The 20137-nt window shown below is 41.7% G+C and overlaps 1 protein-coding gene and 1 pseudogene across 1 annotated transcript; both read right to left on the bottom strand.

Annotated features, from left to right (window-relative positions):
• Window positions 1–2427: 2427 nt before the first annotated feature.
• On the bottom strand, window positions 2428–17745 carry LOC134375884 (sorting nexin-19-like; annotated as a pseudogene).
• A 330-nt stretch (window positions 17746–18075) lies between these two features.
• On the bottom strand, window positions 18076–19020 carry LOC134375883 (olfactory receptor 10G9-like). Its single transcript, XM_063094632.1, has one exon. The coding sequence runs from the start codon at window positions 19018–19020 to the stop codon at window positions 18076–18078; it is 945 nt and encodes a 314-aa protein (XP_062950702.1).
• Window positions 19021–20137: the final 1117 nt, after the last annotated feature.

Below are 20137 nucleotides of genomic sequence, written 5' to 3'. Positions count from 1 at the left end.
ATCTTTGTCTTTTAGTATTTTGAAAATATCATCCCATTCCTTTCTAGCTTTTAGGGTTTGTGATGAAAAGTCTGATGTTAGCCTGATTGGGGCTCCCTTATAGGTGATTTGACGCTTCTCTCTTGCAGCTTTTAAGATCCTCTCTTTGTCTCTGAGTTTTGCCAATTTGACTATGACATGTCTTGGAGAAGGCCTTTTTGGGTTGAATACGTTTGGAGATCGTTGAGCTTCCTGGATCTGAAAATCTGTGACTTTTCCTATACCTGGGAAGTTTTCTGCCACTATTTTGTTGAATATGTTTTCAATGGAATCTCCATTTTCCTCCCCTTCTGGAATACCCATGACTCGGATGTTTGAGCACTTGAGGTTGTCTGATATCTCTCTCAGATTTTCTTCAATGTCCTTGATTCTTTTTTCTTTCTTCTTGTCTGCTTGTGTTATTTCAAACAGCCCATCTTCAAGTTCAGAGGTTCTCTCTTCAACTTCGACAAGCCTGCTGGTTAAACTCTCCGTTGTGTTCTTTATTTCACTGAATAACTTCTTCAGTTCAGCAAGTTCTGCTACATTTTTTTTTCAGGACATTGATTTCTTTGTACATTTCCTCTTTCAGATCCTGTATACTTTTCCTATTTCCTCATGATGTCTAGCTGTGTTTTCTTGTATCTCATTCAGTTTCCTTAGAATTATCACTCGAAATTCCTTGTCAGTCATTTCAAGGGCTTCTTGTTCTATAGGATCTAGAGTTTGAAATTTATTAACTTTTGGTGGTGTACTTTCTTGATTTTTTGTATTTCTGGTATCTTTTTTTTGGTGTGTATTCATTGTGGCAGGGGGTTTCACAGTCCTCCGGTTTGAGACTAATGACTAACTAGGATGTTGCTGTGGTTGCCAATTTCGTATGGCTACCTCCGTGGCTGCTCAGTTGGCCTCTAGTGCTTTGTGTGTGTGGTTGCCTCGGGTCTTGGGCTTCTCCAGGGAGCCACCTTTCTGGTCAGCTTGGACTCTGCTGGGCTGGTGGATCACGTACCACAGGGTGTGTGATCGCTGTTGAGCTTTCACTTCCTGTGCAGGACTTCTCCCTGTTCCGTGTGCTCTGGCCCAGGCTGTTGGATCGTGCAGTGGCGAACCCACAGGGTGTGTGGTTTCTGTCGAGTCTCTGCCTCCCTGGCCGCACGTCTCCCCACTCTGTGTGCACTGTGCTGGGCTGGGGCGTGTCTTCTGCAACCCTCGTCTATCAGCTGGGCCTTCAAGACCCTGCTCGGCACCGCCTCGCCCAGGAAGTCTACCAGGTTTCTGCTAGGCACAGACGACTGGTCGCTCTGGGTGCCTTTGTACCACTGTGTAGATCTTTCTCGGGACTTGTTTACCTTTGTATCCCCCCGGTGTAAACTGAGTCTAGCGCCCGCCTGCAGCCAGCTCTCCGGCAGGTTCAAGTGGACCTGGGAACTCTCCTACCACACTATTCCCAACTAGAAATTGGTTAGGCTTTTTTCCGAACTGGTGGCCATAGAGATGGTAACTGCCTCCCAGTAACAGGAAGTTTACCGGGGGCCAGAGTCCAGGGTGTGGTGGAGTGACAGTTGGCCCGCCCGTACTTCCTTGCCCTCCCGACACTGGCCGGGGACGCCCCCCCGCCACCAACCCGCCAGAGAACCGCGGAGGGAGTGGGAGGGGAGGCTGGCCCGCAGGCTCCGGAAAGCCCTGCGCCGGGCCAAGCAAGTGGGAAGGCTCAGTGACGGCCTAGCCCGGCGGAGCTGCGAGCACCTGGGAAAATGGAGGCATCCCAGGGGCGGTGAGTGACCCGGTGATGCAGGCGGGAGCTGGGTGGGCGTCAGCCCCCCAAACAGGGCTGGTCCAGGGGTCACTCACAGGGTTGTGCCAGGTCAGGCGCTCACTCTCTGCCTCTGGTTTGCCGCCTTCCCCGTTCTCGGCCGCTGCCGCCTCGGGCTGTTCAGTCGTGGCACGGCTCGGGCGCTCCCACGAATCTTCTTTAATACCGGCCTGAAACCTTGAATCCTGAATAGGGCAGCTGGCCACCTTCAGCGCGACCCCGGCCTCCGGGATCCTGGCTGCATCCACAGCAGCCCTGGCGCCGTGTTCCCTGTTTCAAGACTCGATTTTGCAGCTAAGAATCAGTTCTTTTCCTGCTCCACACTTCAAAGCTGTTGCCTGTAAATGAGGCAGCCTCTCCTGCCGGGGGCAAAGTGGCGGTCACCCCCCACGACCGGCCACCAGCAGCGGTCCTCCCTTAAGAGATGGCAAGAGGAAGGTCCACAAGTTTCCCGGCTGCCTGAGGCCCAGTGGCCACCTTTTCCACCTCAGCTACTCCGCGCCAGCCGCCGCAGCCGCCGCCATCTTGAAACCAATCAGATCATATTCAACTTCTGTGCAAGTTGATTCTCTAATGTGAAGGAGAACTCAGCAGTCTTACCTCTGAACTAGGGTCCCGAAGATAACACGAAGGAATTTCTGCATGTTTTTGGTACACAGCCATTTCCACTGTTCTGTTAGCAGCAAGAGAAGCAGATCCAGGGCTGTGTCAGCTAACTCTGTCTCCGTCCCTAGGGAATAAAATGGCATCAAAAGTGACTCAGAAGAGACCCATACTGAGGAACACCTTTCAATGCACTGAGTGGCACCTGGTCTTCTCTACCTTCATATAAATCATCTTGTACTTTTATAATCCCTTTGGACTCAAATCAAGATATGTTTATTTCATATCTAAAAAGCTCAGTGATAGGCTTTGTATTTCTTTACACATCTCTTCTGTTTCTGAAATACTGCCTAGTAAATGTTTTTATCTTTTAAAAATATTTTGCATATATAGTCAGCCCTCTGTATTCATGGGTTTCACATCTGTGAATTCAACCAACTGTGGATCAAAAATATCTGGGGAAAAAAAAATTCCACAAAGTTTCAAAAAGCAAATTTTGAATTTGCCACATGCTGAGTACTATGTTGAATCCATGCAAATGAAGTGATGTGTAGGCATTGTATTTGGTATTATAAGTAATGTAGAGGTGACAAAGTATATGGGAGGATGTGTGTAGGTTATATGCAAATACTATGCCATTTTATATCAGGAAGTTGAGTATGCACAGCTTTTAATATCCACAGGGGTGGGGGGGGGAGGAGGAATGTATTTTGGAACCAATCCCCATGTATACTAGGGGACAACTGTAATTATTTTGCCTATCTAGCTTCTGTTTCTTCCATATTTCCCCAGGATGCTGAATACATTCTATTCCAGGTAAAACTCACAACTAGAGTCTCACTAGAAGTGGCAAGGCCTAGTCTCTCCCACCCTTGCATTCTACCCACCCCCACAAAGCATCATGGAAATGTTGTGGGCAGATCTAGGGAAAGATTTGGGCTTCCTCCTCCTGCAAAACCTTGCTTTGAATTTGCCTTGTCCTTTCTTTTTGTTGTTGGGTGGCTGGCCAGTAAGGCGATCTGAACCCTTGATCTTGGTGTTATAACACTGCACTCTAACCAATCGAGATAAGCAGCCAGCCCCCAAACATTGCTTGGAAAGCACCTCTATCACACAGAGCTGTTGAGCTGAGATTCAGGCTTCAGTTTGATTTTGAGATAACATGTGGTTGTAGGAAGAGCACCATACCTCTGGTAAAATGTCATGACAACTACTGATTTCTTTCCTGTTTCAAAGACTAGAAGCACCACAAATGAGCTTATATCCATGCCAAGCTGAAATTTGCAGAACACATGTATTTTATGGAAGAAAGAAACTATTCTTTAAAGGTATTTTGGGAGTCCCATGTCACTTCTGATTTGCTTCCTAAGAGACTTCCCCAGGAATACATAATGTTCCAAAAGGAATCTGAGATATCTGATGCTACTGCTGGTTAATATTATAATTAATTATCAACAATAACTTTGTAAGTCTACGACCAATGTGCATTCTTTGATCTAGCTTGCCCAAGCTCTCTTGCTTCAACAGCTCTTTAGAATATGAATGATTTCAGGTTTGGATGAATCTGCTAGAACTGAATCATACTTCCTTTTTAACCCCATCCAATACATATTTTTTTTTCTGTAGTGTATTTCAGAAGGGCATGGAAGCTGATGTAATGTTTGCTTTCTAGTCATATGTTCAAAGATGGGATATTCCGTTCCTTGGGAAACAGCATCACCCTGAGCCTCAGTCATTTTCCTCAATTCTATTTTCTCAGGTTCAGCATTTGCCTTGAGCTGCCACCGTGTGGTAACAATTAGTCATAGCAATAAAAAATAAAGCAACCAAGGTACCATCAAGTCCTCTTGAAGAAAATGAAAATTTTCCATCATATGAACATTTCCAGTCTCTCGGGGCTAGGAGGGCTGCAGTATAAACTATCACTTGAGAGACATGATGGTCAAAATGTATAGGGTTGATTTTGGCCAGAATGGTATTGTTTCACTAATCTCATCTTATTCACAATCTAGTTTTCTGATGCTTTGGCTGTCATACCACTTCATTTACTTGACCAGCGAGACACATGTTGAAGGGATGGGGTCGTAAACCCAATTTTTCACATACTTAAATTGAGGTCCATAGAACAAAGGTCAAATTATTTGTTCAAGGACACCTGAGTCCCTTCTGAACCCAAGATTTTGTGATTTTTTATTCTTAGCAGAGGCCCTTTTCTTGATGAAATTGATAAAGTTTCTTCCTTTAAGTTCTAGTTCAGCAAACATACTAATCAATATATAGAAGCTCCAAATTTTTCCTCTGTAGAATACATCTGCCTTTCTTCTCCTGGAAAGCAAACTCACCCACCTCAAATGCTTATAAGGAGGGAGTGAAGCCTTCACCTCCTCTCCTCCCCTGCCCTACCTTGGGTAACTAGGGAGTATCGTCTGCCATGGCAGAAAATAAAACAGAGGGAATATATCTGGAAAAAAAGATAAATTCCATTTTGGATATGTTGTATTTCAGTTGCCCTATGGTGTATCCAAGTGGAGATATACAATATCCAGTGTTTAGGCATCATCAGCACAGGTGTTAGAGTTGAAGCCAACAATCCCTGGAAATCACCCAGGGAGAGGGTGCAGAGTAAAAACAGGGAGCCAAAATCAACCTGTGGAAGATGGACAAGGAAGCCAACACAGTGGACTGAGAAGGGACCACAAGAGAGGCAGAAAGAGAATCAGGAAAGTGGTGTCACACCCTAGGGAAGAAAGTTTCTAGCAAAAGGCAGCAGTCTAATATACAAAAGCATGCCAAAAATAACTTCAATAAGATACTGATATTATAAGCACGGGTCTGCTGGATTAGAACTCCCTGCGTTCGTGCCCTGTTCTGTTGCTCGACTCAGCTGTGGGGACTGTGTCCCACTCATCTTTGTACCTCACACTCTGTACACAAGCTCCAACTGAAGCTCAGCACGTGGCTTGCTCAGCAGAACAGAACAGCAATTAAATCTGCAACTATCCCAAGTCCCAAGTGGACTTCACCCTGGCTCCTTTCTCTGTGGGAGCAGAGACATTGCCACTTACCTGGATCACTGTTACTTAGATCTTGGGCTGGCATGGCTGCATCTGACAAGCAACTGTCCACATTTTCTCTGGGGATTTGTTCAGTAGCTTTTTCTGGGGCTTCTGCTGGCTGCGTTTCCAGTAACTTTGTCTGTTTGTCAATAAAGGACTCCATCCCAGACATGGATAGAATCTCTGATTCCTGAAGAAATAGCCAGTGGCATATCACATAAAGAAAGCAGAAAGCAGGGGAGCAAATGCGGTACCCTACCTCTCCCCAATTCTACCCTGCCAAAAGTAGCACGGGTACACTCGTAGAACCCACTGACTCTGTGACTACTTATGCAAGTTTTTATTTTTTACCTGTGTTTCAAGTAAAACAAGCCTGCCTGGGATTATCACTTCTGCACACATTTTTGAGTCATCTGTTCTCTTCCAGGAACTGCCTTGCTTTCTCATCCTGTCATCCATTATCTCAAACCCAATGCTCTTGAGAAGCCAATCTGCCAACCCAGAACTGGTAGGAACTCCAAACCACCAAGAGAAAATATTTGTAGCATAAAAATAGAGATCTAAATGTTAGTTAAGTCCTTTAGTAGGACACCTATCAACATCCCAGATTTTTTTTTTAAGAGAACATATTCATTTTTTTATTATTATTTTTATTTATACATATTTAGGGGTATAGAGTTCACTACTAGTATTTGTATATAGTATGTGATGATCAAATCAATATTATTAGCGTGTTCATCATTACAAATCATAATTACTTTCTGTGTCTCTTACCCAATTACTCACTATCTTTCCTCCCCCTCCCCCACCTCTAATAACTATAGGTCCAACATCCCGGATCTTAATTCTCTGGGCTTTGGTTCTTACCACATTTCCTTCCTGGAGACAATAGAGAATCCTGTCATGTGCTTCAGTCACACTCAGTGCTGGAGCAATTTTACTGGATGAGAACCTCAGTCTGGACCTGGTACAGAAACAAAGAGCAGAAATAGAATGTAATTCATGGCCTTTCTCCCCATACAAAGGGCTGGCAAGAATAGGTAATGCATCAAAAGAAGAACACCCATACCTACCCCTAGGAGCTGCCAGAAAAGACTTGGCCCTGAAATCCCCCAAACAATGTATATTCTGGCAGTTCTTAATAGATACTGCAACTTGTACACTGAACTACATCTACAATGCTTTTTCATAAGCGTCCAGATACAGATGACATTTCCAGTAAGGGTTAAGTGTAGTGCCCTTGTCTTCCACATGTTGGCTTTGAGAGCTGCCAGGGAGCTACTGGGACCCTAGCGCAGGAGAGAGTAGCAGCAGTCATCCAGTTACTAAAATAGACGCTGCAGGTTTCCACTGTAGCCCTTTCCTATTCGTTGCTAGTATAAGCAACTTCTGAGCCAAGATTTCCAGAAATGATGGCAAACAGAGATCAGTAATAAGCCTTAATTCTTAGCAGGAAAGAAACATCTCAATTTTCCAGAAAATGAGAAAAGAGAATATTCATATTTTGGTTTTCCTTCTAGTCAAAATTCCTGGTCAGATGGGCCCTGGGTTCCCATGGCAGGAGCAAACATTCAGCAGTATTGCCGCTACAGCATCTTGGGCTCCTCTGGGTGGAACACTGAGGAGCCTGGTCTGGCTTTGCCTGAAAACTAGTATGTATGACCCACCTTCTCTCTTCTAGGGCTTGAAAATGGAGGTGGTAAAAATTAGTGAACAACTTGAGAATTGGGGGAGGGTCCCTGGGAGGCTGAAGGGTTTCTCACTTGCTAGCCTTCTTGCCTTCTGTCTGGGGTTTGCTTTCGGTCTCGGCCTCACTCAACTCCTCTGTGGGGCTCTGGGGTTCAGAGCGAGGAAATGCAGTCTTCAAGGTATCCACAATAGCACTCACCACCATCTGCAGGGGTCAGAGGTGCAGGTCAGTAACATCTCCAGACAGAAGCTGCCAAACAAGCAGTCATCTCACGAGTAGAGAGCCAAGCTATGTAGCAGAGCCTCATCCATCAGGAAAGTCAAACACCAGCTAATGACTTAGTGATAACTAACCTCCCTTTTCTCTGTGGTCACCAAAATCTTCTTCCTCACAGAGTAAGACAAACAATGCCACGGGAAAAGAAGCCAAAACAAACAGCGGAATAACAACAACCTGGGAGTTCTGAAGGCTGGTGAAGTGTTTTTCAATTTTTTTCTTTTTATATGAAAAAGGGATGTCTAGTTTCCAAAATGATAACACCTTCATCGAGATGTGAATAAGTAGAAGTATTATAGATAGAAGTATAAGGAGAAAAGGAAGACTGAAAATGATGATCAAAAATAAACAGTCTAGGGGCATTTATAATATAAACATGCTCAGAGTAATTCATACAGAGCAAAGAATTGGGTTTTCCAGTAAATTCAAACAATTTCTCTTTTTTGGGTGCAGAAAGAATAACAAAAACCACTCAGGTCAAAATTAAGGTATCTGGAATTGAATCATTTACTTTCCTTGGGTGCCTCCTGCTGCTTAGCACTGCTGGCTCAGAGCAGCACCATGCCTTCCTTAGCTCCCTCCTATGGTAATCCTGCACAAGGAGCCAGCTGGCACAGCTGAGGCAAGGCTGAAGTGGTCAGTAAGCCTGTAGTAGAGACTAGGGCAGAATGAACCAGGGACAGAGCACAGAGGATGGCGTGAACGTAGATGACGTAGATTAACTTTGAAAATGCAACTTGCTCTCTAGGCTCACGGAACTGTCGTCTGTGGGAGGATCCTCATTTGTACTGTCCACTGTTGTATCATCAACCAGTATAGTGCCTGGCTCAAAAGACGCATCCGACAAGTAGATGTCGAAAGAGTTAATGAATGAACACATCTGCAGGGAACTCTCGGGATTTTACCTAGTTGATTCCTTTCTAGTTTGCAGCTTTTCCCACATAACAGTGGATGTCTCCTAATATCTACCACCTGAAATTCCATTTTATTTTGTCCCCCCAAGCCTAGATGAAAAGAGGCAGTCCCCTCTTCTGCCAGTGAGTCAGTGTTTCCCAACCTTGTAAAACACATGCCATCTTTTGATAAACATAAACCTCAGACTTCTGCCCTGGAGACCCAGTTGGTAATCACTGCTGGTTTACAGGCTCTGCTGTGTTACACAAATGTCCTTCTTCTACTATCCCCACAGTTGCTGAGACACCCTCTTGCAGAAGGCACAACTCTCTCCACACTGTTCTCCAGCAGAGAATAACTACACCAATCTAAATCTAGCTTAGTGTCCTGTTTTAGGGATTTTTTTCCTGAGTGACCAACACTGGAAACTGCCTTCACTTTTCAGAAAGCTCCCCGCCTCTCACCAGCAATTAATGGAGGCACAGATCTACACTTACATGTCTCTACTAGAATAACGATATCATGATACCCCCAGGAGATATGTGTACACTTATACACTTACAGTGTCAGGGGTACTGTTTTCCAACAGCCAATCATTGTGATTCAAATTGATGATCCAACCAATACTTGGCAACTGGTCTTGAAAATTCCAGTCCATGTTTTATTGACTCCTCCGTGCTGCCTTCCTGTACCCCTCCCCTTATTTTTCAAGCTTCAAGCACTGCCTCCATTCTGATGAATACTCTACATTTACAGATAGAAAATAAAGCTGAGCATAGTGGCCCTGCTCATACCTTGTCTATTCTAGAGACCATGAATGGCTTCTTGACAAAGACAATACGAGCACCTGTGTTCAGAGCAAGAAACTCCTGCACCTCCTCACTGTTAGCGATTTCAGGAATGGCACAGAGTTGCTGCAAAAGTAAAACATAGGAAGAATTTTAAAGAGAAATTCCAGTCCCCAGATCCTTCCACCTTGGCATAAATGTCTGGCAGTTAAAATGAGAGCAAGGCCCAAACAGAAGGATGCTGACCTTTAGGAATGATCCCAGGAGGCTCTTACGGGCTTCTACTCTGTCACTATCCATGTTTCCAAATGGAAGGTCTGGGAAGAGTTTTTTTAGGACCCTTCACGTCTTCCCCCCCAAAAGTTCATTCATTTAAAATTCACAGAGCTATTCTACATAAAACATCAAACATATAAAGAGAACAGAACTACTGAATATATTTCCCTGGGACTTTTTTTTTTTAAATTTCAGGAGTTCCAAATATATCCCAGGGATATAATACATACAACCTACTCTCATTATTAATTTTAACAGGCTATATACTAAGGTGGTTACAAGCAAAGGCTCTGAAGTCCCATGGCCCAAGTTTAAATTTTGGCTCCAATCCCTACTATGATAACCTTAGGCAAGTTGTATAATCTTTCTGAGACTTTGTTCCTATTCTTTAAAATGAGAATAATGATAGTACCTAACACATAAGCTATTATAAGGATTAAACGAGCTATCATGGGTAAAGTGCTTGGAAGAGGACCTGGCACATATTTTCAAGCTTGTCTCAGTATTAGCTATTGCTAATTGAACTCCTCACACTACTTTATGGGCATAAGTGGAAATGTGACCACTTCTTTTACAGGCTTAAACTAGATGGGGCTCCAGAACAAAAAAACTTAGCAGCGAAGAACTACCTCAGAGAGAACGTGATCAGTGCTGTCCAGCAATAAAACCCAAAACTCCTGAAGCAAACTTGGGGAGCAGAGAACCTCAATGCTGCATTCTCCTCCTCCACCCCTCCCCATAATCCACAGGCCACCAAGCTCTCCGATCAGGGTGGCTAGAAATGAAAAGCAAGCAAAGAGGCAGTCGTGGTTGGGGAAACTCCTGACTTTTGATGAACTTTCGTAGATCTGGCTTCTCCTCCAGACGGGTCTGCAGATTCAAGAACTCCCGGTAGCGGTGGTTCACAGTGTGGTAGGCCAACCACTGCAGGCCGCTGCTGTTCTCACTGTTAAGGGCTGTCTCATACTGTTGAATGAACAAATTTATCAACTGAATTAGCCAGGTTTAGTCAGTCTTCTGTTCTGGTTTTAATGACTACTTCTTCAATAAGAGTAGAGTAGGTAGGGATAAAGGCAGAGAGATATTACTATTCTGTTGCAAACTTCCTATATCTGATTGCTACTGAGTTGTAATGAATAACTCAAACTCCAAGGGTGGCTGAATTAAGTAATGATGTACCCTTCCTAATATATATGGTCCAGAAAATCAGAAAAAAGTTTCACTGCTCCCCACTACTATTTCCACTGGAAAGCCTCCTCCCCCAGACACTTTCTTTACTTATAAAAATTGCTACATAACTATTTTTCAAATCTCAAAGACTGAGTGAAAAACAGAAGGCATAACACCTATAAAAACGATAGTGCCTCTATTATTCCTAAACTACAGGGCTGGATAATGTAAGGAGAAAACCATTTTGCCATTACACTCAACCAGTGATTATCTAGATTAGTTGTGGGAAAAACAAATAATCCCAAACAGCAGATGAACAAAAACCATTTGTTTGCCTGGAATAAATTAAAGATACATGTGTTTTTGTTTTGCTTTGGGCAGATTAATCTTCCTAATTGTTATTCCTACAGCAAAACTAAAAACTTTTTCCTAAATAAGTATATATCACTTGTATCATTAGAAATCATGTCAAGATTGGAGATGTTGGAAGGGGTCAAAGTCGGCTGCCTTCATATGCTTGCAGGGCTACTATGTGGGAAAAGATGATTTGTATTTCATGTTTCCCAAAGAGTGAACACCCTGAACAGCATGGAAGCTGCACCTTGGTAGAGAGGAAGACTTTTTCACAGAGCAGTTAAGCTACAATGCAATACTCTGGAAGAGCTAGATATGTGCTTGTTCTTACAAGAGTAGGTTATTGTTATTGTTTGGCTGAAGTATTAGGCTTTGTGCAAATGATGGAAAAAACTACCTCCTTGTTGGCAGGACTTGAGGCTGCTGCTTAAAAATTTTCTAGAACCAGAGAGGGAGAGATATTCATCATGAGCTGATGTGAGCAAAGTAGTCCCTCAGATCAAACTGAGAAGGAAAGACCGAGGTAAGAGAGACAGGCGGAATTCAGTACAGGACTCTCAAACCTGGAGCACCTGGGAGTTATAATGCTTTCTGTGGAATACCCCACTCCTTGAGGGACAACATTCAATACTGATGTTGACTTCTATCATATAAACTGACAACTGTTTTACTATCACAAAGTATAATAATATACAATTTAAATCATTGTTACACATCTATATAAAAATCTAAACCCAATCTCAAACTACAAACAATTGGCTAATTTCATTGTTCATTTTTCACTTTACCTTTCCCTAATGCTTACTCAGAGTAAACAGTAGGAAGTGTTGAAATTTAGCAACAAAAAAAAGAATAAATAATGGAGAAAGACTATGAATTTGAAAATTCTATCCATCAACTTAATTTTTCTGCTAATGAGGAAAAAGCTTGCTTAATATCAGTGTTGGAGTATGTCATAAATAGAAGATGAAATAACCAGAAGCCAACACTTACATGTGAGAAAGACATATGTCATAGGGACACCAGAATTAGGGGAGCAAAAAGGCAGGCAAAATGTTAATGTTATACCAATCCTTTGAGGCTAGCCTTAGCTATATGACCAGACATCTGTACTTCTAAACTTGCCTATATTATAAGAAGAGAGAGAGACAGAGAGAGTGTGTGTGTTTCTAATTATTTCCATCCTGTCTCACTTGAAAATGTCATAAAGTAACTTTTGAAAATGCTAGGTCATGCTGCAGCTGCGTTCAGTAGATCAGGGAAAGCCTGCTCCCACTTATTTGGAGATAGGAAGAGGACTCAAACTGTCCCTATTTGCAGAAGGCATGATCTTATATATAGGAAAAAACCTAAAGACTCTACCAAAAATCTCTTAGAGCTGATTAAGATTTCATGTGGAAGAGTGCAGGACTCAGGCTTATGCCTGGTGGTAGTTTTTTGACTCAGAATGAGAGAAATTCAAGGAGAAGGCAAGTAAAATCCAATGGATAGGGCCTTCCCTAAGAACTCTCTTTCCAAACTTGTTCCCTGCTAATTTCTTACTTTCTTTTTAAAAATACTAACATCTTGTTTACTTGGTTTTAGGAAGGTAGGTTACTTACCTCCAGAAGGGAACAAGTAGTATTCCTGGAGGTGTTTAAGCACAGACTTGGGAACCACTTGGTAGATGATAGGAAGAGGACTCAAACTGTCCCTATTTGCAGAAGGCATGATCTTATATATAGGAAAAAACCTAAAGACTCTACCAAAAATCTCTTAGAGCTGATTAATGATTTCAGTAATGTTGCAGGACAGAAAATTAACACACCAAAATTAGTAGCTATATTATTCTCCAATAATGAACTAGGAGAAAAAAAAATTAAGAAAGCAAGCCAATTTACAATAATTTCCAAATAAAAAACAAACCAAAACCAGAACCAAAAAAACCTAGAAATCAATTTAAATAAGGAGAAAGATCTCTACAATGAGAATTACAAAACACTACTGAAAATAATTAAAGAGTACACAAAAAAGTGGAAAAATATCCCATGCTCTTGGATTGGAAGAATTAACGTGGTGAAAATGCTCATATTGCCCAAAGTGATCTATAGATTTAATGCAATCTCCATCAAAATGCCAGTGATATTATTCACAGAAATAGAAAAAGCAATCCTAACATTCATATGGAACAACAAGCAACTCCCAATAGCCAAAGCAACCCTGAGCAAATAAATAAATAAATAAATAAATAAATAAATAAAGCCAGAGACATAACACTACCTGACTTCAAATTATATTACAAAGCTATAGTAACCAGAACAACATGGTACTGTCATACAAACAGACACTCAGACCAATGGAACAAAACAGAATACCCAAAAATCCACCCACATATTTACAGACAACTGATCTTTGACATAGGAAACAAGTACATATATTGGGTAAAAGACTGCCTCTTCAATAAATGGTGCTGGGCAAATTGGACATCCATATGCAGAAGAATGAAACTGGACCTGTACCTCTCACCATATACCAAAATCAACTCAAAACAGATCAAAGACTTAAATATGTGACCTGAAACTATAAAATTGCTAAAAGAAAACATAAGGGAAACACTCCAGGGAGTAGGACTGGGCAAAGACTGAATGAATAAGACTCCAAAAGCACAAGCAACAAAAGAAAAAACAAACACACGGGATTATAGCTAACTAAAAAGCTTCTGCACAGCAAAGGAAATAATGAACAGAGTGGAATAACAACTGACAAAATTGGAGAAAATATTTGCATATTACACATCTGACAAGGGATTAATACCCCAAATATATAAGGAATACAAAAAACTACACCATAAAACAACAACAACAACAACAACAAGTAACCCAATTAAAAAATGGGCAACAAAGAAGAATAGACATTTTTCCAAGGCAGACATACAAATGGCCAACAAGCACATGAAAACATGCTCAACATCACTAATCATCAGAGAAATGAAAATCAAAACCACATTGAGATATCCTCACCCTGGTTAGACTGGCCATTATTTAAAAGACCAAGAATAACAAATGCTGGTGAGGATGTGGGGAAAGGGGAACTCTTCTACACTGTTGGTGGGACTGTAAATTAGTATAGCCATTATGGAAAACAGTATGGAGGTTCCTCAAACAACTACAGATAGAACTACCATATGACCCAGCAATCCTTCTGCTGGGTATATATTCAGAGGAATGGAAATCATCATGTTGAAGGGACACCTACACTCCCATTTTAACCACAGCTCTATTTACAATAGCCCAAATATGGAACCAACCTAAGTGTCCACCAACAGATGACTCGATAAAGAAAATGTGGTATATATACACAATGGAATACTACTTAGATAGAAAAAAGCATGAAATTCTGCCATTTGTAGCAACATGGATGAGCCTGGGGAAAATTACGTTAAGTGAAATAAGCCAGACAGAGAATGAGAAATATTGCATGTTCTTGCTCATAACTGTGTGCAAAGAAAGAAGGAAGGAAGGAAGGAAGGAAGGAAGGAAGGAAGGAAGGAAGGAAGGAAGGAAGGAAGGAAGGACCACAATAATACCTTGAACTTTCAAAAGGAGAGAACAAACCTAAGGATACTAGAGATGTAGGGGAGGTATGGGGGTTCAGGAGTGATTGGTCATGTAAGAGGCATAGAGAATAATTATGATTTGTAATAATGAATATGCTAATAATATAAATAAATAAACTCTAAGAGTCAAAAGGAAATGCTAAGAATTTAAAACAGTGTAAGGGAAATGAAGAATGCCTTCATGAGCTCAAGATTTGTCCTATTTTTCGACAAGTCTCAGTTAAGTTTAAAGTCATGTCAGCTGGACAGAAGTGGACCTGGAATGGCAAAGAATTCTTGCAGTCTACCATGAACATCTCTGAACACAGGGAAAGTGTATCAGTAATCCCTGTTGTACTCTTAGTGCTGTGCAGAACTTAGTATGGCTTCCATCGGTGATGCTTAATTAATATACAACAGGCTGCCTATTATGGTATTGATGTGTATTGATCTTTAGAACTTCGCCCACCTGTGACTGGGTTGGCACACTTCATTAATGCTTTGAAATACTCTAACACATATCCTTAAACATGTGGATATACAGCTAGTGGGCTGCTTTTACAGGAGTAATAGAAAGTCTCATGCCTTATCATTAATCTCTGTCTTCTAATTACATCTACTGACCCTGAGTGTTGTCATAAGGACATCGGGCTGCTCCAGACTTTCTGCACGCATCTCAAACACATTTTCAAAATTCCGTTATGGCTGTCCACTGCTTCTGCTAACTGGGAATTACTTGTATGGATAAGGTGATGGTGAATCTTTAGGGCTTCAAGAATGCCCTTTTCGATTTAGTAGGCATGTGCCCTGGTCACATTTTGATAGTATGGGTGTCCAAAATCTGAAAATAAAGTTTGTTAAAAATATTTTGCAAACAATAACTGATAATAACACCCATTTTGAAAATTTCCCCCTTTTCTATCCAGGAGGGGAAGGAGATATACTTTTGTCAACAATTTTGCCCACGGTGTGAGAAAAATTGAATCACGATGTAAACTTTGAGTAAATACCTATGTAGCATATAAACATAAATTTTGATAATTTTTATTCTTTTTTTGTTTTCCCCTTTTGAAAAACTGTGCAATGTGGAGCACATAAGTAAACAGATGGGCTGATATAGTCTGATGAAGTATTGTGTTTAGAATCTAAATCAGGTGGAGATAGAAGAGTGGATGAGATGCCTTTCATATTCTATGGAAAATGTAGTTTTCTTTAAAAAATCCTACATTGATATATAAAACAGATATAACTATGCAAAAATATGTGCTTTGTTATTTCAACTATTATTGATAATGTTCTGCCCCCGAAGACATACAAAGTTCCTGAATTTTTTTTTTTTAATTTTATTTTGTCGATATACATTGTGGCTGATTATTGCTCCCCATCACCAAAACCTCCCTCCCTCCTCCCTCCCCCCCCAACAATGTCCTTTCTGTTTGCTTGTCGTATCAACTTCAAATAATTGTGGTTGTTATATCTTCTCCCCCCCCGTTTTTGTGTGTGTGTGTGTGTGTGTGTGTGTGTGTGTGTGTGTGTGTGTGAATTGATATATTAATTTTTAGTTCCCACCAATAAGTGAGAACATGTGGTATTTCTCTTTCTGTGCCTGACTTGTTTCACTTAATATAATTCTCTCAAGGTCCATCCATGTTGTTGCAAATGGCAGTATTTCATTCGTTTTTATAGCTGAGTAGTATTCCATTGTGTAGATGTACCACATTTTCCGTATCCACTCATCCGATGATGGACATTTGGGCTGGTTCCAACTCTTGGCTATTGTAAAGAGTGCTGCGATGAACACTGGGGAACAGGTATACCTTCGACTTGATGATTTCCATTCCTCTGGGTATATTCCCAACAGTGGGATAGCTGGGTCGTATGGTAGATCTATCTGCAATTGTTTGAGGAACCTCCATACCATTTTCCATAGAGGCTGCACCATTTTGCAGTCCCACCAGCAATGTATGAGAGTTCCTTTTTCTCCGCAACCTCGCCAGCATTTATCGTTCAGAGTCTCATGTTCTCACTTATTGGTGGGAGCTAAAAATTAATATATAAATTCACACACACACACACACACACACACACACACACACACAAAACCGGGGTGGGGGAAGAAGATATAACAACCACAATTACTTGAAGTTGATACGACAAGCAAACAGAAAGGACATTGTTGTGGGGGAGGGGGGGAGGGAGAAGGGAGGGAGGTTTTGGTGATGGGGAGCAATAATCAGCCACAATGTATATCGACAAAATAAAATTTAAAAAAAATTAAATTAAAAAATAAATAAATAAATAAATAAAATAAAAAATAAATTGAAAACTCCATTGACTCCACCTTGTAATGTGGGCCGTCCCTGCCCTGGAGCAGGTTGTAGTTTGGTGTAGTTGAATTTCCAGCACTGCAAGATGGTAGCAGAAGGCGTTATCTGGACAGCATAACTGGCTGCCATTCTCTGTAGAAAAAGGACCCAGGGCAGTCCTGTGCTAAATGTGGGCATCTGGTTAGATAGAACAGGGAAATTCAAGGTTAGAGTGTGTAGTGGAGAGTAGAGATACTACTGTTAACTTCTTCCTGAACCCACTAACCAACCTAAAACATTTGCAGGACTTGCACAAGAACTAGTCCTGGTTAGAGAGATAAAAGGCTGCGGCAGAGAAAATCAGGACTTTTTCAATGTGAGATCAATTAACAGGATCAAGATGCACTGGGGAGATGGATTAGCCACCTTGAAACCCTCACATATGTAAACAGACACGCACACACACAGCCACTACAAGAGTTAATAAGGCATCTGCACCGCTGCAGCCATGAATAAATGACCTCTGATATTTGTTGGTGTCCTTGAACATTATCTCCATGATTGTGACTTCTGAAGTTTGTACACACATGAAACCAACAGTAAAAGCTTATTATCAGCTTCCTTAGATAAACTACTTAAGGCTCTGCATCTGAGGTACAACTGGAATATGTAGTTTTTCAAAAGGTAAAACAGACCTATAGCAAAGAAATGAGTCGATAGATCAGAACATACACCTGTTCATCATAAATAAAATAATTGTGACTTTAATTTTTTTAATTAATCAATCATTTATTTTTATTGAAACATAATTGATTATACGTATCTGTGGAGTACACAGTTGAATATTAATACCTGTATACAATGTGTGATAATTAACATACTCACATTACAAAACTTAATCATTTCTTTCTTATGAGCACATTCCATCTCCGCTCTTCTAGCCATTTGATAACATGCAGAAATTACTGCTAATTCTAGATGGCTAGCTCAAATGTACACCAAAAGGAACTTATTTTTTCTAACTAGCTGTTTTGTGTCCAATAACCAAAATCTCATCATCCCCCCTCTCCCTTTCCCACCTCTAGTAACCACGGTCCATAAAAATAAAATTCTTAAAAACATATGTGAGAGAAATATTCCTAAGCAGGTGGTTTTGAATAATGTTTAACATTGAGAACTATATATGTAACAAATTTCATGTTAATAACTAAATAACTAAATGTTATTACCAATTTTGAAAAAATAAGCATATCTACTTCATGGTGTTTCTTTGCCCTGAGAATATGCTACTTTGTCTTTAAGTTTCAATAGAGCTTTCTGCACCTCCTTGTTCCTCAGTGTGTACACAACAGGGTTGAGAAGTGGGGTCAGCACAGTGTAGAAAACTGCCACAACCCCACCCACAGCATCCTTGGAGCCTGGCCTCAGGTAAATGAAAACACAGGGGACAAAGAAACAAAGGACCACGATACAGTGGGAGGCACAGGTCTGGGAGGCCCTGCATCTCCCCTCTGAGGTGCGGATCCTCAGGATGGAGCAGACGATGGACACATAGGACAGCACTATCAGGACAAAGCAGCCTGAGGCCACCACACCAATGTTGACAAAGATGACCATCTCGTTGGCCGAGGTGTCTGCACAGGCCAGCTTGAGGATGGGTGGTGCATCACAGAAGTAGTGCTGGATCTGGTTGGGCCCACAGTAGGACAGATGGAAGGTCAATGTGGTCTGCACAGCAGAGTGCAGAGAGCCACTGAGCCAAGTGCTAGTGGCCAGGAGGGCACAGGTTCTCCCACTCATCATGCTGGTGTACCTGAGCGGGTAACTGATGGCCAGGTAGCGGTCATAGGCCATGACTGTGTAGAGGAAACACTCGCTGCTCGCCAGCACGTGGAAGAAATAAAGCTGGGCTATGCAACTGTGAAAGGAGATGGCCCTGCCCTCAGGGGACACCAAGGTCATCAGCATTTTGGGCACTGTGGCAGTGGAGAACCACATGTCAATGAAGGAGAGGTTGGCAAGGAAGTAGTACATGGGGGTGTGGAGGTGAGAATCCACCCTGATCAGCAGCAGGATGAGGAGGTTCCCCAGCAAGGTGAGCACATAAATCACCAGGAAGATCCCAAAGAGGGGGGTGTCCAGCGCTGGTGCATGGGGAAGGCCCGTGAGAAAGAACGTTGTCACGAAGCTCACGTTTGTCATTTCTTCTCAACCTTGGTCCCTCTCCCTATGGGGATATAAAAGCAGCCAGCATTTAACATTTAATTGAGAATTTCAAATTCCTTCTCTGTGTGGCAACTGCATCACCCATGGTTATATTTGTAAGTTTCTTCAGTAAAGGGGATGGAGTGACTTCAGCATCTCTCTCTCTCTGTCTCTGTCTGTCACACACACACACACACGTACACAAATAGACATACACGTGTATATGCTGAAGAAAGTAGGAGAAACCTATTGTAATAGCTTTCTATTAGTATATTGTAAATTACCAGAAACTTCATGGCACAAAATAGGCAAATTTATTATCTCACCCTTTCTGTGGGTCAGGTCAGCTGGGCCCACTGCTCAAGGTCTCACCAGGTTTAATCAAGTTGTCAGCTGAGGCTGCAGTCTCATCTGAGGCTCAGGACCCTCTGCTATGCTTATCAAGGTTGTTGGCAGAATTCAGTTTCTTGTGGTTGTAGGACTGATGTTTGTGTTTTCTTGCTGGTTGTTGGCAGGGGTTATCACTCTCAACTCCTAGAAGCCACTGTCTAGTCCCAGCCACCTGGCCTTCTCACAGCATGGCAGCTCACTTCTTCAAAGCCATCAGGAGAATCTCTCTCCAGTTTGTTGTGACAAAGTATTATGTGTTGACAATGTAATCAAGGGAGTGATGTCCCATCATATTCACAGCTCCCACCCACACTCAAGGGGAAGTGATTATACAGGGAATGTACACATGCAGGGGAAATCCTGGAGACTATTTGGAATTCTATCTAGAACATTATATTAATTCCAAGAATTTATTTGTCAGTAGCAATGAATACAGTCATCTCTCAGTATTCACGGAGGACCCCCAGGGATACCAAAATCCATAGATGCTTAACTCCCTTGTAAAAATGGCATAGCATTTGCATAACCTACATGTCTTCATGTATACTATAGATCCTCTCTATATTATTTATAATACCTAATACAATGTAAAAATTATGCAAATAGCTATGCTCTATTTTTTATTGTTGCTTCATATATTTTTGATTCCCCTTTGGTTGAATACCTGGATGTGGAACCTATGGATACAGAGGGCCGACTGTGTTTCAAAAGTCCACCGTGCACC

Source organism: Cynocephalus volans, chromosome 4 (genome assembly GCF_027409185.1).
Source record: "Cynocephalus volans isolate mCynVol1 chromosome 4, mCynVol1.pri, whole genome shotgun sequence".
Lineage (NCBI taxonomy): Eukaryota > Metazoa > Chordata > Mammalia > Dermoptera > Cynocephalidae > Cynocephalus > Cynocephalus volans.
This window is presented reverse-complemented; position numbering and strand designations above follow the sequence as displayed.